This window comes from Magallana gigas, chromosome 6 (assembly GCF_963853765.1).
Source record: "Magallana gigas chromosome 6, xbMagGiga1.1, whole genome shotgun sequence".
Classification (NCBI taxonomy): domain Eukaryota; kingdom Metazoa; phylum Mollusca; class Bivalvia; order Ostreida; family Ostreidae; genus Magallana; species Magallana gigas.
This window is the reverse complement of record NC_088858.1, coordinates 6,854,420-6,881,936: the sequence shown is the minus strand read 5'-3', so window position 1 is coordinate 6,881,936 and position 27,517 is coordinate 6,854,420. Positions and strand designations below refer to the sequence as shown.

At 35.3% G+C, this 27,517-nt stretch overlaps 4 protein-coding genes across 7 annotated transcripts; 2 read left to right on the top strand and 2 right to left on the bottom strand.

The window, feature by feature from the left end:
* Nucleotides 1-228: 228 nt before the first annotated feature.
* LOC105328100 (uncharacterized) lies at nt 229-4,412 on the bottom strand. Its single transcript, XM_011428860.4, has 9 exons — nt 4,191-4,412; nt 3,929-3,997; nt 3,228-3,333; nt 2,974-3,125; nt 1,666-2,878; nt 1,431-1,568; nt 1,249-1,347; nt 1,046-1,137; nt 229-957 (listed from the first exon to the last, which is right to left on the bottom strand). Exons 2-9 carry the CDS (start codon nt 3,962-3,964, stop codon nt 568-570), a joined length of 2,226 nt encoding a protein of 741 aa, XP_011427162.2. The 5' UTR covers nt 3,965-3,997; nt 4,191-4,412; the 3' UTR covers nt 229-567.
* A 1,662-nt stretch (nt 4,413-6,074) lies between these two features.
* LOC105328098 (acyl-coenzyme A amino acid N-acyltransferase 2) lies at nt 6,075-18,621 on the bottom strand. 4 transcript variants are annotated; one of them, XM_066088970.1, is made up of 10 exons: nt 18,508-18,621; nt 16,823-17,101; nt 14,440-14,703; nt 12,328-12,393; nt 11,772-11,941; nt 11,411-11,524; nt 10,960-11,045; nt 9,146-9,230; nt 7,676-7,877; nt 6,075-7,507 (listed from the first exon to the last, which is right to left on the bottom strand). In XM_066088970.1, exons 2-10 carry the CDS (start codon nt 17,037-17,039, stop codon nt 7,359-7,361), a joined length of 1,353 nt encoding a protein of 450 aa, XP_065945042.1. In that variant the 5' UTR covers nt 17,040-17,101; nt 18,508-18,621; the 3' UTR covers nt 6,075-7,358. The 4 variants fall into 4 exon arrangements, with proteins under 4 accessions (XP_065945042.1, XP_065945039.1, XP_065945041.1 ...); XM_066088967.1 differs by lacking the exon at nt 18,508-18,621 and adding an exon at nt 17,321-17,588; XM_066088969.1 differs by lacking the exon at nt 18,508-18,621 and adding an exon at nt 17,264-17,340.
* Nucleotides 18,622-21,770: 3,149 nt separating this feature from the next.
* On the top strand, nt 21,771-22,855 carry LOC136276124 (zinc finger MYM-type protein 1-like). The gene is made up of 2 exons (XM_066087150.1): nt 21,771-21,884; nt 22,268-22,855. Exons 1-2 carry the CDS (start codon nt 21,771-21,773, stop codon nt 22,853-22,855), a joined length of 702 nt encoding a protein of 233 aa, XP_065943222.1.
* Nucleotides 22,856-23,180: 325 nt separating this feature from the next.
* Nucleotides 23,181-24,116, top strand: LOC136276123 (52 kDa repressor of the inhibitor of the protein kinase-like). Its single transcript, XM_066087149.1, has one exon. The coding sequence runs from the start codon at nt 23,181-23,183 to the stop codon at nt 24,114-24,116; it is 936 nt and encodes a 311-aa protein (XP_065943221.1).
* Nucleotides 24,117-27,517: the final 3,401 nt, after the last annotated feature.

Here is a 27,517-nt window from a genome sequence, read left to right as displayed (position 1 = left end):
AGTATCATATCTAAATATGATAAGCCATTAGCCATTGCAGTGTGTCATCATTCAGTCTGCGTGTGCACTGAATCGACATTTGCCCTCGGCAATTGCAAAAGCATTCCAAATCTGTCATTAAGATATATGTAATAAAAGGCGAAAGAACGTGTAACTTCCTGCCAGTAATTGGTGAAGAAAAAAATGTGTAAAATACCAGAATTTATTAGAAATCCTTCTCAATGAGGTACAAGCACAAAAATCACACTTTTGAGATTAAAATCAGGAGACTTGACAAAATCTGGTATAAAGACAAGAACTCTATATAAAACAACACTAGATTAGCATAACATTTATCAATAATTTGTAACTAAATACCACAAATTACCTATCAATTTCTCTCTTACATTTTTATTAACAATGAACAGGAAAAACTCTTACAAAGGGGTCTTGATTAGCATAACATCAAGCGTAATAAGTATTTAAAATCGTCAAATGATTTCATAAACATCACAAAATAACAATGTAACATTTCAACAACTCATATAAAGCGTTTTTACAAGTCCTCATATTTTTATCCGACCACCGTTATTTGTCCTCTTCTTTTTCCCCGTTTTCCTCCGTCAGTTGGAATGTATTTGGCAGAACACGCGCAACTTTGTCCAGTTTTTCAGAAATTAGCGCCCGGAGGCCTGTCTTTTCCTTTTCCGGTTTATCCTCGGTTTTTCCGGATGTCTCGTTTGGGGTGCTTCCATGTTGTTGAGAGTATGTCATTGTCACCGCAGCATGGCGACCCGGAAGTGGTAGAGAAAGGGCAGAGCGCAAGTGCGGATCGGTGAACTGGGTGATTTCCCCTGGCAGTTCCTCTCGCGGAGCATCGACCTCATCGACAGATTCTGAGTCGCTGAGATGGAAGGAACCACCTTCCTCTGACTTTTTCTTCCCGATTAGCCAGTAAGTGACCATCTCTCCCTTGCCCTGTAACAAATCAACCAAATCGTAAAGCAGTGTGTGTAAAAATTTTCAGAGAATGTTAAGTCTGGTTACTAGCCACCAAACTTCTTACCTTGACAAGGACTGTCCCGCGCTTCCTGACGACGAATCCGCCGATTTTGTGGAGAGCTGTGTAGGTAGACTGACTAATGTTTATCCTGTTGGCTGTTGTCAAAAGAAACAACGTCAATTAATGTTGAATTAAATTTGGCGTGCGTATACTTGAACTTGTTTTCAATGGAGATTTGAGTTTTCGTAAATTTCATCTTGACTTACGTAAACTGATGGACTTCATCCTAGATGCCGTGTTGACAGTGTCGCCGAACAGACAGTACCGAGGGAGAATAGAGCCCACTATACCAGCCATACAGGGACCTGTGAGAACGTGTTCAAAGATCGTCAATTCAGAACAAAAATTTATTTTTCAAATGTGTTGATAATTTTGTAGCAATACAAACCAGAGTTGACGCCAATTCTGAGTTCTATCCTTCTGTCTCCAAGAATTGTAAACTGTTTGTGCTTCATCAGGGCCAAGAGATCCAGAGCAAATGTCGCGATTTCTCCGGCATGTTTGTCTTTGTTCCGATTTGGCAAACCTGAAAAAATTGAAATAGTAAAAAGTTTGAAAGAAATTAAATAATATAGAGGAGGTATTGACCAGTAGAGGCATTACAGAGTTGATGAGAGACGAACCCGAGGCCACCATGTAACAGTCGTTGATTGTCTCCACCTTATAGACATCGTAGTCATCAAGTAAATCGTCGATCGTCACGTATATCGTGTTCAGAAGTTGAACTATGTCCATTGGAGAAGAGGTGGTAGAAATGGTGGCAAAGCCGCATATGTCGGAGAAGAAAATGGTCACAGACTTGAAGTATTCGGCATCAATGTGAACGCTTTTCTTCAGTTTGTCGGCAACTTGCTTAGGGACCATCTGATATAACAACGAGTCTGTCACTTTTTTCTCTAAACTTAATTCCTTTGTTTTATCAACGAGGGTTAAGGCGTATTTCTGAATAACACTGGTCAGGTTCTCTGTTACAAAGATAATGAGAGGACACATCAGAATGACCACCACCAAAAAGATGGCGCTGACAGCCAGGTCTCTGGTGGCGTTCTCCAGCACGCTGTCCAGGACAAACAGAATCTCGTTACCCAGGTCCTGTTGGATGTCCAGTAGGGTATCCAGGTACAGCGTCATGTTATCGAACCACCAGCGGGCCTTGGCTAGGTTGGCCTGTGTGTTGTTGATCCCCTGGACGTGTTGCTGGATCTCGAACCTGTAGCTGTCGATGATCTCAGTCACGTTGTTGCCGGCCGAGGCCACGTTCACCGTGTATAGGTCCACCACTCGTTTGGAATACCTCCTCGCCGTTTTATAATACGCTCGAAAGTTGTGCACTCTGTTATTATACATCTCGAAATAAGCGTGATTCTCGAACCCTCCGTTAGCGTAGTACACGGTTCCTAGGGCCCGTTCTACCCCCACAGCCTCTTTAGCGCTGGTCAGTTTCTGGTAAGCTACTAACGTCTTCCAGACCAGAGCGAATTTGGACTCATTGATTGAGTTGTACATCCATATGATGACCACCTCTATTATACTGGAGTAGAACTCTATCTCGTCCTGTAGGCTGTACCGAGTGGGGCTCAGAACCTGGCGCCGCCGCGAAAGATACTGCTGTAAATTTTCGCGGGTGTCAAATTTTTCTCGTTCTAATTCGTCCAAGTTTCCCGGCCATCTTGAGAGCTTGCTGATAGCCTGATCAGTTTCGATGTACTCTGCCAGCAAGAACGTTCTTGTCTGTGGTCCAAGAGCGCTGAGATATAGCACGCTCATGTCTCGTTCTTTCTGTAAATGGTGGACCAGTTTACCAAGCTCAACGCTGAACTCAAGAGCGCTTCGTGTCTGTAACAAACAAGAGCAAACGTCATAAAGATATAGAACAGTATGCAGTTGCAATGTGTAAAAAAGAGTGAAGATTATCAAATGTTTCATTTTACCGATTCGTTTTCGTTTTTGGCCTCAATAATGTCTGCTAACGTATACACAGTGTAGGCCCACAGTCCCAGGATAGGGAGAACAGTGAGACACAGCATCTTTATAAGCTGAAGCTTTTTACCGGAGTCGGTCAGTGGTTCATCGCGGCATATTCCTGTACATAAACAAACCTACTATACAAAAAATATGTCGACAAATAAAAACAATTCACGTGTATGTATGCGTTAGAGAGAGAGAGACAGACAAACAGACAGACCTCGTCCTATGATGGACGGCTGGGTGACCTCCAGCACCTCCCCTATGTTGATGGAACTGGTCAGCGACTTCACGTCGCCGGGCAATGTCATCTGCTTCTCATGGGTCTGTTAGGGAGGCAAAGAATCGAAAACATTCAAATCAGTCTTTAAAAAAAAACAAAAAAACTTTACATATATCTTAAATAAATTCAAAGAATGCATCAATGTGAATTGTTTAGTGATTCGGTGCGGTTAACATGACCTTAATGTACTTATACTTGTTATTGAATCTGAATAAATAAACTAAAATTGGGTGTTTTTGAATTTGTACAATATAATTTTATTTGCTTTTTTGCCAAGAAATGTCGATGGGAAAAAATATGATTTAAAATGAGACCAAAAGAAAATATCTCTTTAAACTTAACAACTTAAAGCGTCTATCCGGATGTTCTGGCGTCAGATTCTGTAAAAAAAAAACTGTCACTTTTTCAATTGAAGAAAACTTTCCGCCACGAAATCCTTTAGTAATTAAGCCAATCGTTTATCCAGACCATTGTAATAGCATTTAGCACTAATTATATAAGGAATATAATTGTATCTTCAATTGCTATGTATATCTTAAAAAATAAAAGATAACACATGTGGACAAATAATGATCAGCGTAAAACATTTGAAATTCCACAATTTGTACATTGTAGGTATACAGGCATTGTGAGCTCACCCGGTTCGCTTTGATCTTGTCGATAATCCTGTACATTGTGGAATTAGTGTTAAGTCCTCAGCAATTAATCTACAAAGTTATAGATAATGTTAAACAGCAAACTATATGTCTAATTAGAAATTAAATACTTGCGATATTGAAATAAAAATATCCTTTTAACTGGTTTGAAACCAATTCAAATTCGGCATACTGTGCAAATCGTTCATGTTGTATAGATAATAAACATTTAATTGGGAGGACATGAAAAAAGAATTAAACTTACCAGCATTTCTTAAAAAGAATCCGACATTGCAGTGTAAATTGTCCAGTCCACATCCCCGAGGAAGCTTAACCCGTGAACCGTGAACAAAACGATGCGCAGTAACGAGGCGCCAATGGCCGCCATTAGCGCCATCTTAGCGCCTTATTACCGAGCCTTATAAACCAAATCTAGAGCTTTCCACGGCTATGACGACTAAATATAAGGGCGACACATCTGTACATCATACATTGATTACAGTGACATTCAGATTTTTTTGTTTACGTATTCTTCCCTTTTAGGAAAACCGCCCCACCAAAGTCAAAATAACGATTTGACCCCATCCCTTCCCCAAACGGTCAAAAAGCTATGATTTCATCGTTTAGGTAAAAAGTATATTTTTTGCATTCTGAAAACAGATTTTAACTTATCTTTATGAAATTTTTATGAACTCATGATTGAGTATTATGTCTAATTTAAACTTTAAAAAAAATAATTAAATAGAATAGATAAATTCCAGGCACCTCTTATTCTTAATTACTCTCATGGAGTAAAACAAAATAATGAGGATGTATTTACAGTTTTATATACAATGTTAATAACTACATAAGAATAATTGGATAGATATTGAATTCAACTCATGATTTTTATCCTCAATTTACTAGTAAATTCTACAATTCTTTAGATTTTTTTTTTGGATAACAGAATTAAGTAGATGGTTTTATATGTTTTGCGTTCACATTGGGGTCGATTTGACCCAGAAAATGTAACAAAAGGTTGAAATATCAAAGAGGCATCTTGAGGAAGCTTGTTTCGTTTCTTGCTTGGATATATTTAAACATAAACTTGCTTTCTTTGGTGATTCATGCGCAATGTGGTGGTGGCAAAATTGCAGAAAAAAATACTATCAACACTATACATGAACGTGTATATAAATGTTGATGCGTTACTTTTCTTAAAGTAAAATTCCGTATGAAGTCTGTCGAAGCAAAATCAAATGATTGCAACAAAGCACATCTCTGATATATTTCCAAATTATCTGCTAAACATCAACTTCCTATCTTCAAAACTGTAGGAGGAGCAATCCGTACAATAGGGATACCCTATTTGATTTGAACATATTTTATTGCATTATATATTGCAATGGGATTGGGCATTGCAGATACGTAGGGGTACCCTATATGCAATGTTCTGTCAGAAAATGACTAAGTTCAATAGCTGGTATTTTTTTTCAACAAGGGTACGCTCTTGGCAACCGCCCGCTTGCCTGCCATTTTCACCATTTCAATAACTGGATTTTTCCTTTGGAAAACTCGGTTAAAAATAGTATAATATAATGATACAACATGATATTGTTTCATGTGATATGATATTGTATCATATATATATATATATCCATAATATTCTCAATGTTATGGGTCATTTAAAAGTATAAGCATATGACGTATATGAAGTTCACCTTATACTATGAAATCTGAATTTGATTGTTTTAGATGAAGAAGTTTACAAATTTCAGTGGAACCCTCGCTATAATAGCGTTATTCTAAAATCCTTATAGTTCACAACCATTTAAACAAAGGATGATACAATCTTCAGTTATCAAACAAATCTACATGACACTTTTTTTTTAAAATTTCGTACATCCTTTTATTCCCTTTTCTGGTCTAGATTCTGTGTACATTGGTAATATTGAGAGTTGATCCCTTCTTTTGTTTGTTTGTTTTTTCTTCGATATATTAGAGTGAGCGTTTATTATTACCGTTGTGTTGCACATCTTAATTAAGCACAAAACCCAAAGATTACAAAAATCGTAAAATTATTTTATTTAACCATTCAATGTCATATAATGTTTGATTTCTTTAAAAATCAAACAATACGACAACTTAACTCATTATATTAAGCTTTAATTAAATAATATTCACAATTTATATTTACATGTATATATCAAAATTTACCTTATACATGTACATGTATATAGATGGTTTTTTTTTACTCATGCTTTACACATCAATAATATATACCACCATCTTAACGTTACATGTACTAAAATAATTGAATTCTGAATGAATGAAATATGATGGGTGTACCTGAACATACACATACATAATTGAAAATGCATTAGTTCTGTAACACAGCATACCGTCAGAAATTTTTAAGATATATTTATGGACAAACATGACGTTCCTAAGTTTAAGATAATTTTTCTTGATTTAACATTTCTTCTTTACTTGCAATTCAGAGTGCATTACCATGCTATTTTTGGAGTTAGATATTTTGATTTTGTCGTTTATCAGCATGCAAAATCCAATTGAATGCTTACTGATAATGTCGTTGACATTTTCAACAGAAACCATATACTGTATTTATATAGAAAATTATCAAAAAACATGAATATGTACATTTAGAATTACAGAAATGGAAATCTTCACATTGCAGAGATAAAAAAGTTAACATAACGATGATAGGTCTTGTCTGACCTTAAATTAAACTTTAATTAAATTTTATACCTTTTGAATAACAAAGTTCATTGTGGTTCATTGTGGTAACATTGTGGTTCATTGTGGTTAAAAGACGCGCTGATGTAGGGATGCATAAAAACTTGTTAGTCTTTGTTGACTTAAACTGTATACATGTGCATGGTTATATAATTAGTATTTTCTTAATATCATATGATATATAATTCATACAAAAATGGCATTTTAGTGTGTTTTCTCACAAATACATCAGGAAATGTAAATAAACATTCACATCCCATGGGTGTACTATAGATACTTGTACCTTTATATAGATGTACAATGCATTGATTATGATTCGTGACAGATACACAGACAGACAGATACTAACAAACTCAAACTAACTGCCAAAACAATTAGACAGTTGTTCATTATATGGCATGTACACTAAGATGAAATATCTCACACACAGCTGGAGCAAATAATAAAATCAATCTACATGTATCTTTTGTAGATTTTAAAATTGAGGTAAACTTGCTTTGCTATCACATTTTAGTCACAATTTTAATTTTTCTCTGCAATTTAAATCGGCAGACGATTGTTTTAAATATGATGCCCGACTATGTAGATTCTCTTTAAACTGTCATTCTTCATCTTTGGATCTTTGATCCACACCCTCCAGTTCTAAAGTTTACTGATTGCCTGGGGCACAAAATACTTTGATCCACACCCTCCAGTTCTAAAGTTTACTGGCGGGCTTAGAAACACTGTTATTCAATGTCTGTTTGCCATTTAGATGGTGGGAGAAAAAGTCCAGGATCCGCCTCCAAGAATCCTCCTGGGCAACACTGTGACCCTTTGTCTCTCCTCCCCACAAAAAATCAAACTCTGAAATTGAAAAAACTTAATTTTTCATAATAAGTTTCTTATTAACCCAATATGCAATGGCAGGTAAATTGTATTAAAGGGCATAGAGGAGTGCTTTAAGAGTCTCATATCAAAATCATGAGCAAATCAGCTTCATGCAGTATAAATGTTTTTTACTCCAGGACTTACGGAAGACTTTGTGGAAGGAATACCGGCAGTGTGGTGTGTATGGAGGCTCAATTAGATGGCCAGCCCTGGGGTACTTGATCATCTGGAACCGGTGCTTCTGGTCTTCAGGGACCAGCTCCAGGAAGCGTTCATTGGTTTTGTAGTCAAGTGATCCATCATCCTCTCCATTGATACACAACACACTGGCTTCACTCTCCCATGCCTGTAAAAGGAAGAGATACACAATACATTGGCTTCACTCTTCTATGCCTGTAAGAGATACACAACACACTGGCTTCACTCTCCCACGCCTGTAAAAGGGGGAAATACGAAACACATTGGCTTCACTATCCCCTGCTTGTAAAATAAAGAGATACACAACACATTGGCTTCACTATCCCCCGTGTGCAAAAGGAGAAACTCCAGTAATGGTTGTTTTTTAACATTTCAAAGCAAAATTCTTTCTTTAGTGCTACAAGTGAGTATAGCAATGCATTAAAAAAATAAACTTATCCTGCGTCAGCGGATTACGTTAAATTTGTTGGCATTGCTTCCTTCATGGCTCATTAGTACATTACATAGAAGGGAGGCATCTTGAATATAAAGAAGTCTGATGTGCTTGTGGTCCGTGCTATCATTCTACCTATGGTTGCATATAATAACAAAAGGATCCTTACATGTCGTGACTCTCAAAAGAACAAGAGATGTTTGTGAAACACTTATGCCCCCCTTCCTCGGAAACATTCACGAAGAAAATGAACAGAAACTGCAAATAAGTGGAATTTTTTTAAGTCCAAGGGGCATAACTCTGTCAACAATTGCACGAACGCACCCCAAATCAAACTTGACCTAGATATCATCATGATAAATCTGTTTACCAAATTTCACTTCAACATGTGCAACCTCTGCGAAAAAAATGAGCGGAATATGCAAATAATTGGAATTTTTTTATGTCCGAGGGGCATAACTCTGACAACAATTGCATCACCGATCCCAAAATCAAACTTGATATTATTGATATTATCATGATAAATCTGTATACCAAACATGTCAACATGTGCTACCTTAAGTAAATGAACGGAAACTTCAAATAAATGGAATTTTACTAAGTCCAAAGGGCATAACTCTGTTGAAAATTGCTCAATCATACCTAAAATCGAATTTGATCTAGATATTATTATAAGAAATCTCTATACCAAATTTCATCTTAATACATGCAATCTCTGCAAAGGAAATGAATGAAAACTATTGGTGGACCAAACAACCGACAGACGGACAACAGCAACACAATATGACTGTAATAAAAATCTATTTAACAACATTTATTAAACATAACTTATTGTAGGCATTTGAATAAATTTTGTCACTTTAAAAACCAGACATTGGTAAATGATGCATTTTAAAGTGGATTTTAAAATATCGAGTACATGTAACTTGACTGATGAGAACTATTTTATTATAACTGATTTTCATATAGACATTTATACATACCTTTATGAATTCATCATCTGTGGGTTTATAACATTCTTTTATATCTATTCCCTCTGGTGTTGTAATAATTTTATCAAATTTAAATCTGAAACAGTTTGGAAGATGTGGTAATCATTGTAATGTTTTCATTAAGTGGAATCACATCAATAAATACACTGCTATACTCTATCCCAGGTTTCTGCTTCTATCACTTTTTGCATAATATTTTGAAAAATCAAAAATAAATTTGTGCCCTAACTATGCTCATCCACTAGAATGAAAGAAGAGGTCCATGGGCCACATCGCTTACCTGAACAACAGTTCCTTGTAATATTTTATTTCGTAGCATATGCTATTTCTATTTTAAACTTTAAACCCCTTTCTGGGGCCCCAGTATTGGTCCGGGGTTTATGGTTGGCTTTAACAACTACCAATCTACACCAATTGAGGATCCTTTCATAGTTATCTCACAAATTGTTTCATTGTAGTTCTCAAGAAGAAGATTGTAAAACATTTTCTCCATATATTTCTATGTTAAAATTTGAGCCCCTCTTGGGGTCCCAATACTAGTATAGGGGTCAAAACTTACAATCTTAGAATCTACAATATTTGAGGATCTTTGCATAGGTATCTGACAAATTGTAACACTGTAGTACATCTACTTGAGAAGCAGATTTTTAAACATTTTCCCAATATATACTTCTATGTTAAACTTTGAATCCCTCTTTGGGCCCCCATATTACCCAGGTAGTCTGGGAGACACAATTTTACAACAGAAATTTAGAATCTACAATAGCCAAGGATGCTTGCATAGTAGTCTCTCAAACTGTTGCAATGTAGTTCTTGAGAAGAAGATTTTTAAGCATTTTCCAACTTACTTCTGTTAAACTTTGAACCCCGCCAGGGGCCCTAGTTTTGGTCCAGCGCTCACGATTTTTTAAATTTAGAATCTTCACTATATATACAAGCTTTTGTGTAAATAGTGGCATGTCTGGTCTAATGGTTCTTGAAAAGAGTTAAGATTTTTAAACATTTTTGCTATTTATTTCTATGTTAAGCTTTGAACCCCGTCTAGGGCCCCAGTTTTTGTCCGGGGGGGGGGGGGGGGGGGGGGGGGGGTGTCTCAATTTTTACAATTTAAAGTCTTCAATATACATGTATATACAAGCTTCTGTGTAAATAGTGGCACATCTGGTGCAATGGCTCTTGAGAAGAAGATTTTTAAAGACATACAGTACCGGTACACCTTATTCTCACTGTTTTGCAATTATCTCCCTTTTAAAAAGGGTTTAGTCCGTTATTTTTACAATTTAAAATTCCCTTTCTGTAGGGGTGCTTAATATTACGTTTGATTAAATTTGGCCCAGTGGTTTTAGAAGTCAAAAATGTGAAAAGTTTACAGACGGAAAGACAGACGACGGACAACGGGTGATCAGTAAAGCTCACTTAAACCTTCGGTTCAGGTGGGCTAAAAAGTACAATTTATTGTTTTCAAACGCCCCCTCTGCTGCTTCAGGTTTCAATAAACAACGAAAAATAGAAAGTCATTGCAATTGACATGAAAAGTATCCGGATTATAAAGTTAACAAATTGTACAAGGCATCTTGAGTATTTCTGAAAGAAGAAAAGTTGTAAACATTTCCAATCATAAATCTCCATTAGAATTTTTTTTTCATTCATTTAAATATCTGCAGGTAAAAAATGATGAAGAAATCTTTGATTTTTCCTCTGGTATTGATTTCAATTATACCTCTTTGACAGGTATTCTCATTAAAAATTATCAAAATGTGATGGAAACAAAAACCTGGGACAGACTATAACTGAGGTAAACTAACTCGCTATTCATAATGTCTCCTTTGCTATATTTCAGAGGAACATCAGAGTAAAATGAGACACCATTCACCAAAACCACAGCTTTTATCTGAAAAAGTATAGTTGTAGCACATAATTTTGTTCAAAATTCATTTATTTCAAAAACTAATTTCAATGATGAATCAATCAACAGCATATAAATGGAACTGAGGACAGAATCAATTGTGTTATGTTCACATCAGGACATAATAATGGCTGCTACAGGCAGGGTTGTCTCTAAGACCCGGGGGCGGGGAATTCCCCCCCCCCCCCCCCCCTAAAGTGATGTATTTACCCGGCTATTTTTGCATTCCAAAAACAATCTAGCTATAAGCTTGACCACCAGACCTCCTTTTACTTTTTTTTATTTCTTCCTTCTACTTCAATTTTTAGAGACAACCCTGTATAAAGGTACCTGTAACAATGTTCTCTTACCTGGGACACCTGTCTACACAGCTCTAGAGCATACATCCCTCCTTTAGAGAGTCCAATAATACCAATACCATCCTTCTTGACTTTAGGTAATCCTGCAAACCATTCTGTACTTTCCTTTAAAAAACAACCGCAGATAAATGTACAATAGTATTAAATTTTATGCAAGTTTTAAAAGCTTCTGCTAAATCAAGTATAATGCTAAACATCAAACATATTTATAGAAGGTACATTCAGAGATGCCCTAAATAAAATATTCACTAATTAGTTGAAAAATCATTTTCTGCCAAATATTATACAAGCTGAATATAATTTCTACACTTTGTACATCTGACATATATGATGTACTAGTAATTTGACCTACAATTAGATAATCTAATGAGACATCTGGTAGAGACTTTGGTAAGTCCTCATATGCAAAAAATGGCAGAGCGAACACACAGAATCCTCTGGAGGCCAATAAAGCTGCTCTGTGATCAAACAGTCCGCCCCCACTGCCAAACAAGTCAATCACTCCAGGGAAGGGACCAGGTCCTGAAAGCAAATGGCATTCGATAATGAGGTTGGATAACATTCCAACTTCTGTATTTTTAGCCTATAAGCCTCCTCTATTGCTACCGGTCAGCTAGAAAGACCGGTCAGCTTGCGTGTGACGTCAATAATGAACTTGGAGGATTTGACGGAACCACCTAGCAGCAATATTTGTACATTCGTTTAGGATTCATATTTCAATATTATTTTCGAAAAAAATATCGTATTTGCAATTACAAAATATACAATAAATAGAACTACACATATTGCAATTAATAAATATAATTGCTCTTGCAAATTTTGGTCCATACGTCAAATTCCTAGTAAGTATGAATATGCATGAGTTTAAGAATAGCAATGATGTGCAATCATATAGTGGCTATTTATACTTTTTATACAGCCTCCTGTCCGTGACATCAAATAATAAGGATTCCTCAAGAACAATCTAGTGTTGACTGAAATATTGAATAATTATGATATTCAATAGATTTGTCTGGATCATATATTAATTGCACATTATCATTTAATCTCCTACGTATCTTTCTATGTATACATGTAGCTAACGGTATATACATGTAGCCCCACCACCCCATCGATCCAATAAAATGATTATTCAACAAGTTGAACCACTGCTAAATGAAGCTTGAATATTCCCCCAATTAAGTACTGACATCCGTGATCGAAGCATGACATATTTTCATCTAGTTTTGCTATTCATGCATATTAAACCTACTATTAGAATAATTTAGCAAACAAACATCCAGATTACACCCTTTGACGCAAAAAAACCCCATAGTCAATAGGTGCATAGGTAGAGTACCCAGGCCACGGGCGGTGAGGCTTGATTAATACTGTATGTCTGGCCAGCGCTGTTGATTTCAAAGTACCGTGTATGTAAGTCGGGAAGTAAGTGTGTTTTTGCAAGCTGATAAGAGTATTTTGGGTGAAAAGTGTGAAAACATTTGACAGAATGTACATGTTTTCTTTTAAAAGTGAATTACGGAGATATTACAAGATCTACCGGTATATTATTTTTAAAATTAGCTTTAAAGAGACTTTACAGAAAATTCTCCTCATCTTGGTTATTTCCCTTTTTAAATATATTTAGATAAAAGAAAAGAAGTTGTACATGTACCGAAAGATTGAATCTTTTTACAGCAATATTAAGCATGCAATTGCGTGTTAAAGATTTTTCCAGAATTCAAAATTTATACCTTTAAAATTTGGTTTACACCACAATTAAAATCTGAAATTTGTAGTCTTTTCACCCCCTTGCAGAAAGGCACACTGAATTGTTCACTATTGATGCACCAAGCTGTTGATCAAAAGGCTAAGCTAGGAATAATTACTGTTTGGACCATCCGAAATGATTAATTTAACGGTAAATTGAGAACTTTCAAACTTTACAAGGCATTTATTACAGTATTTGAAAATTCATGTAAGTTATGGGTCAATTTTCATTTCACGTTATTTGCGCAAATTAAGCTGTAGCATCTCTTAAATATAAATTTTTCATTCCATAATTTTTGGAAACACTTACTAGAAATATACTGTAAACATATTATTTTTGGCGTGTACGATATTTGGCAGAATTTAGTTTTTGAACAGGTTGGCGTGGACTTGAATTAGCATATTTCTGAATGTTACTATTCCTATGCATGTATGCATAGAACTCGTTTATAAATACTTTGAAAATCATCAGAATTAAATGGTACAAACAATTTAGATATTTTTTGTAGTCATATGTAATCCTACACCAGAGTTCAATATAGTCTTGTTCAACCAGACGCTCGGCTGTCTCCGTAAATTTCCGACAAGCAGAGAGTCTTTCTTGCTTGTCAGAGATTAATGGAGACAACCGAAGGTCTTTTTAAATGAGACTAGAATTAAATATTGCTTGGATCCATTCAATTTTCCGGAAATAATTCTATTTCTGATACATAGTTCGATGGAATTAATTAGTATATCTATAAATATTACACAACGTGATTCACATGGTGTTTTCCCGGAATTCATAAAATTGTCGGAAAAGCCCGAAAATTCATAGTATAGTAATTCAAATACGGATAACAAACTACTTATCATTCGAAATTAAATATCATTGATCTTAAGATAAATATTAATCAATAATTTCAAATCCCGTCGGTACTTCGATAGTTTGATTACATGTACACCGTATTAGATTAATATCCTCCGAAATGATGCCTCCGTCTATCAGTATACTTTCATTACTTTGATTATAAAAATCTTCAGTTGTTAACTTGCCCAAAGAATTGGGTTTTTTTTTAAATTAAGATTCATTGTAAATAAATTAAGCAAAATCCAAGACTAAAAAGCACTTGCAATTGAAAGTTGCAGATCAAGTTTCATAAAAAAAAAAAAGTTACTCAAAAGCTGTGATAATTTCAAATTTTTCTCAGTTTATGTTTTTGAGCTAGATTTATTTATATTGATGCACTAAAGATATTAACAGCATGATGCCATTAAATACAGAAATGTACCTGGAGGAGTGAAGATTGCTCCCCTGATATTTCCCTCAACCACCCTCTCTCGTCGCACACTCTTGTGTTTGTACCAACGGAGAACATTCACTGTCGCCAGTGGTTGTGGGGGAGGATCAAACAGATCCTCCCATGAAAGGTGTCCCTCCAGCACAGACAGATCCACTGCTATTGGCTTAGTTATGTCCTTTTTAAGCAGTCTTACATTTTGTCTGCAGGAGGGTTCAGGTTTCATGCTCCAAAATAATCCCATAGGCTCAATACCTAAATATGAGAAAAGGATTTAATAAACAAATATTAATAGTCTTATCTATATTGTAAGAGCAGCAACATGTGGGGTCAATACTTAAATAAAAGAAAAAGATTCATATATGGACAGAATTTTATCCATCATGCAAGAACAACAGCTTTTAAGGTTCCTCGACACACCAAAATTTTATTTTATGGATCGATAGAGAATCTTTTTTGAAACATGATTCCACAAAACAGAGATCAATATCGGCTTTCAGTTATTTTATACGAATTTTTTTGTATTTTTTCAGTGAAATAGGAAAAACTGTTTTGGAGACAAACAGAATATATTAAAGCTTAAAACTTGTTGTCAATTAATGTGTAATATAATAATAAATAAATTCATGTCAAAGATCGTTTGGTCAAGTGTTTAATTTTTTAATTAAAAAAATATTTCTGAAAATCAAAATTGTAATTCTTTAATATCTTTTTAATCTATGGATACAATTTTTAAAATAACATATAGTCACATAACCTATTTACTAAACAATGATATTTTACAAAGAAATTGAAATGAAAATGCGAAATTTTGGAAAAATTGCTATTATCAAATTTGAACCGATCCCGATTGAAAAAAAACTGATCCCGATCAGAATTATTTTAAAATTGAAATTTTACAAATAAACTGCAGTTTTTTTCTAAGTAATTGATATAAATTATAAAGTTAGTAAATGACAAAACCCTTTTACAGCTAAACAACCTGACATTTTTGCAAAATTCTGATTCATTCTAACTTTATGTGATTTCGTTCGGGATCAGTTTAATTACAATCGGGATCGGTTCGATTTTAAAATATTCCATTTATACTTTAATTTCACTATTTGGTTTCAATTTCTTGTTGAAATATGATTGTACAGCAATTGTTAAATGCGAGTAACAGTTTATCTGCAGTTTTTATCCATAGATTTAAAAAATATCTACAATCCTTTTTTTTCATTTTCATAAATATTTTTTTTACAAAAATATTTCAAAGTTTATCTGGCCGTTTTTGATATGAATTTATAGATAATTGTATTGTGCATTAATTGATAACAAATTTTTAGCTCTAATGTATCTTTTTCGCAGCTAAAACGATGTTTCCGGTTTCTATAACAAAATACAAAAAAATTCATATAAAATAATGAGAGGCCGATATAGGTGTCATTTTTGAATAATCATTTCTCAAAGAGAATTCTTCATCGATCCTTCAAATAACGCATTGGTGTGTCGAGCCACCTTAACATCTGGATTTTTAAAATTCATTTTAAGTCTCTGAATTCTACAATTTGAACTTCAGTTAAAAAAAAGACCAAGAGGCCCATTGGCCACATTGCTCACCTGAGCAACAATAGCCATAATGAAATCAGCTTTATGGACTTATACACAAACTATGTACAAATTAGTAAAATATTGAGCTTCTATTGTAATTGGATGATTTCATAGTCATATTACATATAGGACATAGTAATTCTCAAGAAGATCTTAAACAACTGTTTCTATATAAAATCTATAACAGACTTTGAATCTCTTGTGGGGCCCAATAATTGTCCAGGGCGCCAGTCTAAACTATTGAGAATGAAGAAATGTCAAAATTCTTGCATATAAATAAAACACAGTGCAAATGGTCACCCTACCCTACGTCCTTGGATCATGATTTGAACAAACTTGAATCTACACTACCTAAGGATGCTTCCACACAAGTTACCGCTTTTCTGATCAAGTTTTTGAGAAGAAGAAGATTTTACTATATATAAAATTATGAAATAATTAGACAATCTATTGTGACCCCACCTTTCCCTGGGAATCATGACTTGAACAACCTTTAATCTACACTTCATAAAGATGTTTCCACAAAAGTTTCAGCTTTTTCTAGCCAATAAGTTTTTGAGAAAAATATTTTTAAAAGATACCAACATTTTCAATAATTCTTCATTATCTCCTTTTGAAGAGGGCCTGGCCTTTCATTTTAATAAACTTGAATCCCTTTACCTGATCAAAAAAGCTTACTTGAGCTTTTGGCTCAGGTGAGCTTAAAATACAAAGTTCTTTATAAAAAAAATTCATCCCTTTTTAAAATTCTTTTGATAAGGACAAAATACAAATTTATACACACCAGTGTAAGTTCCTAGCCGAGATTTTTGTTCCCCAACAACGACAGAACCTTCGTCTGTTGCAGTGTAACATCCATATGATGAAAATCGCAGGGATCCTTCTTGTAATGAGGCTTTGATTGTGATTGGTCCATTCTTGGGCAGTCCATCCACTCTGATGTTGACTTTCTCATCAACTAAAGCTTCATTTGGAGTTACTGATAACTGTACATTAGACATGTGGAGAGTTGAAGTGGAAAACCTATTGATTTTCGGTAATGACGTCACAACCGAAAATAACTCTGAAAGGTAAGATTAAAATGCACCATATGTAAAATCTTTCTTAAATCATTTCATAGATGTAAAATAAAACCATGTGTTTACAACGTTATAAATCAAATAATCTTAATCGGCTATTGATATGTTATGTTTTCATGAAAACCGACACAGGTGGAATATTCTACCTCATCGTCAAACAAGAGCTTCCAAACACAACCTTTGATCAGCTAATTCATACTTACTTCGTATATTCCGCACACGTGACATAATCAAATATCAACAACAGTCCATCTAAAACTGAAAAGCCTTCTTTCATTTTCGAGGAAGACTACCGATCCCGATGTTATTTACACGTGACAAAAAGGACTAAGTTATGAATAATTTTTTCCCCTACAAAATTGAAGTTAATAATTGAAAAGCACTTCAAAAAATACAATAGTTTAATTCAGGTTCTTTAAATGACTGCTTGGATTTTCCAGAATCAATCAATCATGGCTTTTCATCATTGGCAAAGCAGAGCACTGGAAGTCTTCTTTTCTATTGTGAAATTATTTGGTACATGAAATACACATTTTCAATTATTTTTTTATATGGTAATTGCTTTTTCATAAATATGTTTACTAAAACATCAATATCTTTTTGTTCGGTAGATTTTGGAAATTCAAATGGTCGAATTAATTGATTCAAAATTCATCAGAGATCAGACGGTGAGGACCGTTTCTTCATGATTAGCTGTATAATTTCATTATCAATTTTAATACATCCAGAGAAAAAGCGGACCTGAAAATCGGTTAATATTTCTGAAAATGAAGTTAGGCTTATCGTTTAAATTTGCGTTTGAATATAGAAATACGTTGCATTTAATCTAAAAAGATACTCATTCACAACATTTTTAAAACGATGTTTTGTCTCTAGGCTTAACATGGGACTTCTCTACAATAATGACATATTTTCCATGTTCTTTGGGCGTTGTGGCGGTTGTCATGTTGAATACTAACTCTGGTGTAAGGAACAATTTATAAAATATTGTAGATCGACACTCATTTCTTAAATTCAGTTTCAATGATTCCTTCAAACTTGCTTGTGCGCCTACTTTCGTTATTCATAGCGTAAGAGTCAAACCCTTCTACACCTTTGAGTAAATGAGGATTGAAACTTAAAGATTATTTGATTCTACCACTGGAACTGTAAATAAAATTAATTTTGAAGAATGAGCTTGTCTTTTAAGGGTAAACATGTATATACAGCGTATTTTAAACACATTCTTCAGATAATTTTCATCATTTCATTCATTATGCAGAGATATAACTTTCCCGCTAATTACATATTTGAGCTCAATTAAGCGCGTTACAAATAAAACATCTACCAAATTATTTATTTCCCAAATAGATAATAACTTTTAAAATGCTCTAAACAACTATTTCCCTACCCTATGCGGATAAAAACAAAGTCAGCGTCACTAATGCTATCACATTATGTGCCGCCCTGTGCCCTACTTCTGGGTGACCCCATCCTGTGTAGCCTTCAATTACCACATAAATGCACGAACACGTGAATGCACAAAGATAAATTGAAGTTACGTAACATTCTAAAAGTTTGTGGCCAATTCAGGTGCTATGAAATGGCATACTCTAAAACCTGGCCTGGCCTGGCCTGGCCCCATTGGCCTGGCCTGGCCTCAAAGTTGGCCTGGCATCAAAGTTGGCCTGGCCCCAAATTTTAGCCTGGCCTCAAAATATGGCCTGGCCCCTAATTTGGCCTCTTCAAAAATTGTTGGCCTCAAATTTTAAAATTTTTCTTTTTTTCAATTTCTTACATTTAGTTTGAATTTTTACTGATTTCTTTTAGAAATTAAAAATCCAATGCTTTATTAATGTTTAAGGAATAATCATATGAAAAAATCTATAATAATTTATGACAATTGACCGATTGTTCAAGTTTAATTAATTTAATCCATGTCTAAACACACAAAAATTACCTATGACATGCATGTAAAGTACTGCTCTTACTATTGTTAAGGAATAGATTATGCCAATACCAAAGCGATTAACTTAAAAACAAAGAGCTTCCCCCCCCTCCCCCCATCTCCCATTTAAAAGTTAAACATCATCTTAAGAGACTGACCTGATTGATATCCAACATATTTGTAAACTGGTACAAGCATTAAATTGTTATCACTGTGTAATTCACTTTAAAATTTGCAGTTTGTTTACATTACCTGTCAACACCGATCAAGCCTAAATTCCCCTCCCCTGCAGAAATTCGATATTAATCTTTTCTGTTGCTAATCTGCTACATAGGGGTCAGATTCATTGCCTATCTTGTCATTTAACATTTCACGCAGTCTAATATAATTAATGGCATATGTGAACGACTGCACATTGAATCCTCTGATAACTTGACTCAGTGATGGTCATTAATCATCACCTCCTGATTAGAGTAGAGTTTCATGCATGTGTTGCTTGTATATTTAGGAAACAATTTTTCTCCTCTGGGAATTATCATTGTCAGAATTTGAACAAAGCAAAACATTTTGTGACCTTTGATGTTGGTTAGAACAAGTATTGGCTTCAATTATTTTTTCTTAAACAAGTCGTTGGTAAAAGAAGAGTTAAATTGCTATTGTCCGATCCTGAGAGCAATTTACTCTAAATACATACAAAATAATGTCATGGTTATACAATGGCAGGCAAAATCACATTCTTTAAGTTCTTAAGAATTTAAAACAGACTGAATAAAAATCTATTAGAATGGATTACTCGACATACCTGTAGTCATAATTATGCATTGTTAGTACTATAGTGTCAATTGTAACTATTATTTTTAATAGACTATCACTATAAGAGACTAAAGCCACAAAGTGGGATGTTTAATGTGCATTGAAAATAAATCAAATATGTAAAGAAACTATAAAAATTAATTTGAGGCCAACAATTTTTGAAGAGGCCAAATTTGAGGCCAGGCCAATTTTTGAGGCCAGGCCAAAATTTGGAGCCAGACCAATTTTGAGGCCAAAAGTGAGGCCAGGCCAACTTTGAGGCCAGGCCAGGTTTTAGAGTATGCCCTATGAAATACATGCATGTAAGGTAAATATCAAAGCTGGGCAATCTAATGTGTTTGGTAGCATATATTTGCCTGATAATTGCACATTTTAGGGAGAGTCAAACATTCATCAGAAATGAACATGTAACTATAATCTTTTATTTCTCCACCCCAAGGACAGTAACCGCCTAAAAATTATAGAGCAATCTGGTGAATATTACTGATCGAATATAAACATTTTCTTCATCGTTTCTGGTATCATACAGATGTAATGATTTAAACTATATAAACTATCATAAAGTGAAGAAAAAATGTCATACACCATAGCTTAAAAATTTATATAGATTGTAGTAAATAAACGGCCAGGACCACTCCACCCTTTGATACCACGAAATGGGGATGTCTGTAAACAGCAGGTGTACATGAGACATGTACAGCATCATAAACATGTTATAAACATGACGATATACCTACGATATATGTACGAAGAGGAGCAAACGGTGGTTCGATCAGGTGCCCTGCCCCAGGATCTTTTATTACGTAGAACCGGTGATTGTGTTCTTTGGGAAGAAGCTTAAAGAACAGATCAGTTAATCGAGGATTAAGGCAATGAACTTTTTTCTAACAATACAGTTTTTTTTAAATCGGACGCATTACTCTCCCACGCCTGAAACAAATAGAGAGAAATCTTCATCTAAAGGAGATCAATACAGTCTATAAATGGCCACGATAATTGAGTCCTCTTAATTATATACCTTTACATAATTCTTATTAAGCTTTATTTGTATTCTATACTGGGTTCATTATTCAAAGGCATTAAAGGCATTGCTTGCCACATATAAATTCTGAAAATTAGAAAGGTGGTGCATGACCTGTTTTAATGTCGTGAATGTCTAACAGGCTCTTATGAGAGGCACCTTTATACGTGAACACATCGTGCCGACAACAGTTGTAACACGAGATAAGATCTCCTCCGCAGATGATGGCGTATCAAAGCATCTGTTGCCAAGAGACACAGGAATCAAACAAAGCATTTTTCATGTGAAAGTTGTCGGAGACGGCAACTGTTTTTATAGGTCTGTTTCCAACTCTATCTTTGGTACTGAGAGCAATCATGTTGAGTATCGCGTACGATGTATGCATGAGCTGGTCACAAACTTTTCAAAATACACCAGCAATGAAACATACACCGCAATGTCAAGAAAGCCGACAGATTTCAAATACGTTTTTGAAAGCTCTATCTCTGACCACGCCAATGTCCCGAATAATATCCCCCAGTCTTTAAACAATGAGATCATGAAATCTGAAATGACGGACAGTACTCCTCCTTGCTTCATCTTAATGCCACTGCTAACGCATTCAAACGCCCAATAGTATCTATCTTTCCCCAAATAGAGCATATTGCTATCAACCGACCCGTCCCCAACCAGACTATCAGTCCACTTGACTGTTCCGAGGAACAACATGGTCCCCCTATGTACATAATGTGGACCCACACATCAAATGTGAATAAAGAAATGTGGCAGCCAAATCATTTTGTTTCATGTCATGAAAGTGATGATACAACTGCTGAAAACCTGTCATCTGGGGAACCTCCTCTGAAGAAGGAGAAAATATCAGATTACTTCAGGAAGGGCACGTCACGAAAACATGAATGTGCAAATCCAGAAACTTCACATAAAAGTGATAAAACTGATGAAAACTCTGCAGATTCCCAAACAAGCACCCACTCACAAACAGATCTATCAGCCCGATATGATTTTGGTAAAATTTTGAATGTGACAGTGCCACTTTCGTGTCATCATCCATCATCTCAAACTGAAAAAAATTGCCTATGTGGAAAGCAGTTGTGACGTACAAACCCTGAAAAATTTGCCCTTTGTAACAAAATTCGTCGCTGGTAAGGAGAAAAAGTTGTACTTTCAGGCAAGTTGGTTGGATAAATATAAATATAAATGGTTGACACACAGTAGCGCACTTCAGGGGGGTCTTTGCAAAATTTGTATGCTGTTTTCTCAATCAGATGTAAGATGTTACGACACCTTTGTAAGTAAACCATTCAAAAATTTCAAGAAAGTTGGCGGAAAAGATTGTTCAATTCTAAGACAGGAACAGTCTGCCTACCACAAAAATGCATTGAATATCAGACTCTGAAAGCAAGCCTCACTTCCCCAGAAACCACAGTCCAGTACAAGATTAGCTCACAAAACAAGGACATGTATAACAAAAACTTGAGGCTCTTGCGAATGATAGTTGAATCAGTAATTCTCTGTGGAAAACAGAACATTCCCCTGAAGGGACACAGAGATGACTCCACAAGTACATCATCCAACAAGGGCAATTTCTGGACCATTCTAAATTTACTAGCTAGTCATGACAAAGAGCTGGCTGATTATTTAAAAAATGCACCAAAAAATGCAACTTATACCAGCAAGACCATACAGAATGAAATCATAGACACCATTGGGTCGCACATCAGAAATCAAATATTAAAGGGCCTGAAGGGGAGGGGGTTTTACTCTATCATAGCTGATGAAGTGACCGATACGTTTTCAAACCAAGAGGTCCTGGCTTTGTGTGTACGATTTTTAGATGAAAGTCAAAGTGAGCCATATATTCGAGAAGAATTCTTTGATTTTCTCAATCTGAAACGAACTACTGGGGAAGCAATTGCAAATAAAATAGTAGAGGTTTTAACAGAGAACAATATTCCAGTTGACAAAATGAGGGGCTAGGCGTACGATGGGGCAGCAGCAATGTCGTCAGAAAAGGTAGGTTGTCAAGCTCGAGTAAAGTCTATCAATCCACTTGCTCTATTCACACACTGCAACAGTCATGTCCTGAACAGTCATAGCCCATGCGTGCAAAATACCTCTTGTGAGAAATATGATAGATAGGGTTAATGCCACATTCGTTTTCTTTGACGTCTCTCCCAAAAGGCAGCGCTTCTTTGAACATGTCCTTCAACATCATGGGTTGGGATCAAAGCGTAAAAAGTTGTTGGGGTTGTGTAAAACAAGATGGATAGAACGTCATACCTGCTATGATGTATTCTATAGCATGTATACTGCCGTCGTTGAATGTCTCCGGTCCATTGTAAACCCAGGGATTGACGAAAATACCCAAGATGAGTGGTCGTGGGACGCCCAAACTAAAATCACAGCACAGGGATTGTTAGCCACTATGATGTCGTACCACTTTTTGGTGACGTTCATCTGTGTCAGGGCTGTTCTGCAGACAGTGAAGCCCCTTGCATCAAAACTGCAGAAACATGATCTGGACGTGTATGACACCCGTACATTGATAACCGATCGTGTTGAGAGGGTGAAAGAGATGAGAGAAGGAGTAGATGCTGAGTTTGAAACGTGGTATGAAGATTGCAAACGAATCGCTAATGAGCTTCAAATAGAAGAGAAGGTCCCGAGAACATGTGGTAGGCAAACACAGAGAACAAATATCGGTAGCTCCACTCCGCAACAATATTACAAATGCACGGTAGCTGTTCCATTTCTGGATCATTTATCAACTGAGCTCAATGACAGGTTTAACAAAGATGACAGTGTTGCATATGCTTTTGGCTGTCTTGTTCCAAAGCAAATGGTGACCCTGTCAGATTCTGAAATACAAAAGCTTTCTTCTGAATTTTTCTTCTGGGAATCGGACTTACAATCTTCATCTTCACAAGATCTACTAGGGCATTTGTTGGAATGGAAGAGGGCTTGTGGAAAACTCGGTGAAAAGGGCATCACAGCAGCCAATCTCCTAGATACATACAGAATTGCAGACGGAGACATTTTTCCAGATATCAAAACACTTCTTCACATTGGTTGCACCTTACCTGTCACCTCTTGTGAGGCCGAGCGCTCATTTTCTGGGCTTCGTCGCATTAAAGGCTATATGCGAAATACAATGAACGAGGACAGATTGTCGTCACTAGCCCTCATGCACTTACATCATGCAAGAACTATCAATGCCAGTGAAATCTGCCAAAATTAGTGATGCAAAACAAAAGAACAATGTTCAAGTCCTGCATCTTGAACTACAAGATCCGATAAGTCGGTTTGAAAGATTTTCACGTTCGTACAGTAACTTGTATGCAGTTGCATATTCATCCACACTGGCCACAAAGAACTTATATCCACCGTAAAAAATTATTTATATCCACTGTAGCAGGCGTTACATGTAAGTGCTTGTGTGGCGGCCATAAAATTACCCCCTTACTTCACCCTTAACAGTTATATTTACTTTCTGGTCTTTCGAGATCATAAGTCTGTTGTAATTCAATGATTTTGAAAACAGAATGCCGCTAAAGCCGGTGCTCTGGGGGCACTGGCAGTGTGGCATATTTCAGTACTGTCAATCAAACATGTACTAAATAAAAATAAAAAAATAAAAAAAAAATAAAAAAAAAATAAAAAGGTTCTCATTGTGGAGGCCTCAACGTGGCTAGAACTGGAAACGCTGATATTTAATTAGCGGCTGACATCCACATTTCCTTGAAATAAGGTAGTATCTTTTACAATGCATCAATATGTTGGTAGGCTCTGTTGGAACCCCCCCCCCCTGGGAAAAATGTCTGGATCCGCGCCTGTCAAATATCAGAACAGTCAGTCAGAAACTAAACTCTCCTTTTATTTTCCGATAAGCAACCAATCCCGACTTTGTGACAAGCGGACTAGGAAATGAATCACTTATCATCGAATTATCAATAAGTATTTTGAAACATTTACGAACTTTTTGGCAGGACTTCCCATAATCGACCAGTAAATCGTGACTTTTCATCACAGATCCTGTTTTATTTAAAAATCAAAGCACTGAAAGTATTAAAAATGGCCTTCTTTCATTAGAGAAGCAAGTACTTTATGTGCGAATTTAGAGGGATCGGATGGGAAAAATTCAGAGATTCAAAGTTATTAAATTCATATACAGTAAAACTCATTTAGTACAATTTGTTTACAATTGAAAAAAGTTTGCACTACCATTAAAATAATAGTTTTAATTAATTAATTTTCATATAAAATTATAAATTTATCGACTCACAATCAGATGATCGAAGATATCAAAGTAATGTATTTTTATTCTATCTCTCAATTAGCCAAAAATATAGTCTGGTAAAACAAACCATGTATAGAGTGAATTCGCAATAATTATCATTACGAATTCGTTATAAGGATATAACGAATTACGGATATGAAAGTAAATCCATTACTCCATAGGACTTTGCTATAACCGAGTTTTACTGTAGTAAAAACCGAAAGTAGCCCTCGACCCCCCCCCCCCCCCACCCCCGGCAAACATTTGTTCCGTGGACCACACTCCCCTCCCTCCCTGAACTTTTTTCTTGGACCAACACATGTCTTATCAGAATTTTGTTGATATGGTTTGGTTTTTATACATGTGTATCAATAATGTAACATCTATAATTTTTGTTAGGATAGACAATCTGAATTAGAGATAGTTAGTATTCTTGTTCTAGTATTCTTCGTTCATAAAGAAATTACAAAAGAAATAGATGATGCTGTTCTTAGTAAACTTTAAGACGGCTTATCGAATGTATACCACATTCATAGACAAGTAAACCACCAGTCAAACACAATAGTACATGTAATATCGCATTTAAGATTGCACATATTGTACACTCGATATCTTCGTACAAGGAAAAAGTAATTTATTGTGGAATACAACTTTACTGCCCGATGAATTATGCTACATGGATAGAACAGAGGGTGATTTGAGAGATATGTTTTATGTTTTTAAGAAATAAAGTACGAGTTTTCGTGAATGTTGCAGAATAACCTCCGAGGTCGAGAAATGTTTTGAAATATAAAAGTCGAGGCCTTTATATTTCAAACAACATTTCGAGACTGAGGAGGTTATCATGCAACATTCACGATAACAAGAACTTTATTTCTAATTTACTTACAGCCCAGTATTTCTGCAGATCGTTTCTTCTATAGAGAGACGATCTAGGTCATTTTGACGGCTGTTCTGTGTAACCCCAGCGGTTATGTTAGTAATGTTTACATACGTATCGATCAAAGAAATCATATGCAGACGACAGAGTCTTTCTTTTGATTTTTAGTACTCTTCACTTATTTATAAAATATCTTTGAATCATATTCCTAATATTATAAAGGTAATTTAATACGATTATTACTACTACACGTTATATATTTTATGTAAAAACACACAATGAAAATGTGCTTGGGAGGTTCTAGGAACAGCCGCATTGATCTCTAAAAAAGTAAACACATCGTTTTGACTGGAACTAACACGTGAAATTGACATGGTTTTAAAACTTTCTACGATTTGAAGTTGTACTTTCATGATCAGTGCGAGACAAATAGGTATTTCTGATCTGATAATTTACTGATGACGTTTGTGCTATATTGGACTATAATGTCCGCGGCATCTCTTTGATCTCGGCAATAACTGTAGTAGAATATATGATTTGTTTTATATATATATTTTACTTCAATATTAGATTATATTGCTCAATATATTATCATTAATTATTGCTTCATCAATTTTTTTCAATAGAAAACTTCACATTTATCAGAATTGTTCTAAATACAAAGCAAAGTTTTTATCGTTTTCATCTGTGAGAACAAGAAAACACTTGTTTGAGGAAATAACGTTTGAAAATTCCTCTAAACACAATCACTGAATGTCTTCCTGCACCCAACGTTTTCATATCGCATAAAGAGGGTGTATAAAATGTCTAGAGTTTACATTTCTCCTGTACAAAATCATTAAACACAAGATGAGTTGTAAAAAACTGAATGATCTGCCTCCAAGAATCTTCTTGAGCGTAACTATGGGCTTTAGTTTCTCCACCCCAATCAAAAATACACCCTGAAATACATTAGGCTAGACCGAGATGGTATTGATACCGGTTGCTTCATTTGTCATGTTAAAGTTAAATAAATACGTTTTATTAATAAATGAATTGGAATGTACATTTCCAAATACATCTTAATAAAATATAAGTTCCAAATAATTATTTTGATAAAGTCAACTAATTACTAACTTAAACATGTTTTTCTTACCCAAATGTTTATGAAATGATGCTACACAATGTGGAGCAAACGGTGGTTCAATCAGGTGCCCTGCCCCAGGATATCTTATAACGTGGAACCGGTGCTTGTGTTCTTTGGGTACAAGATTGAGGAACCGATATGTTAACTGAGGATTAAGACAATGATCATCTTCTCCCACAATACACAAAACGGACGCATTACTCTCCCACGCCTGAAACAAGTATATTTAATTCATTTCCATCTAAAGGAGGCTGGATGGTCGACAAATTAACCATCAGATCTGCCCAAAATTTAAGATATGATTTGGTAAGATATAAAGTATTATTTAGTAAAGAAAAATCCATATTTTTTACCTTT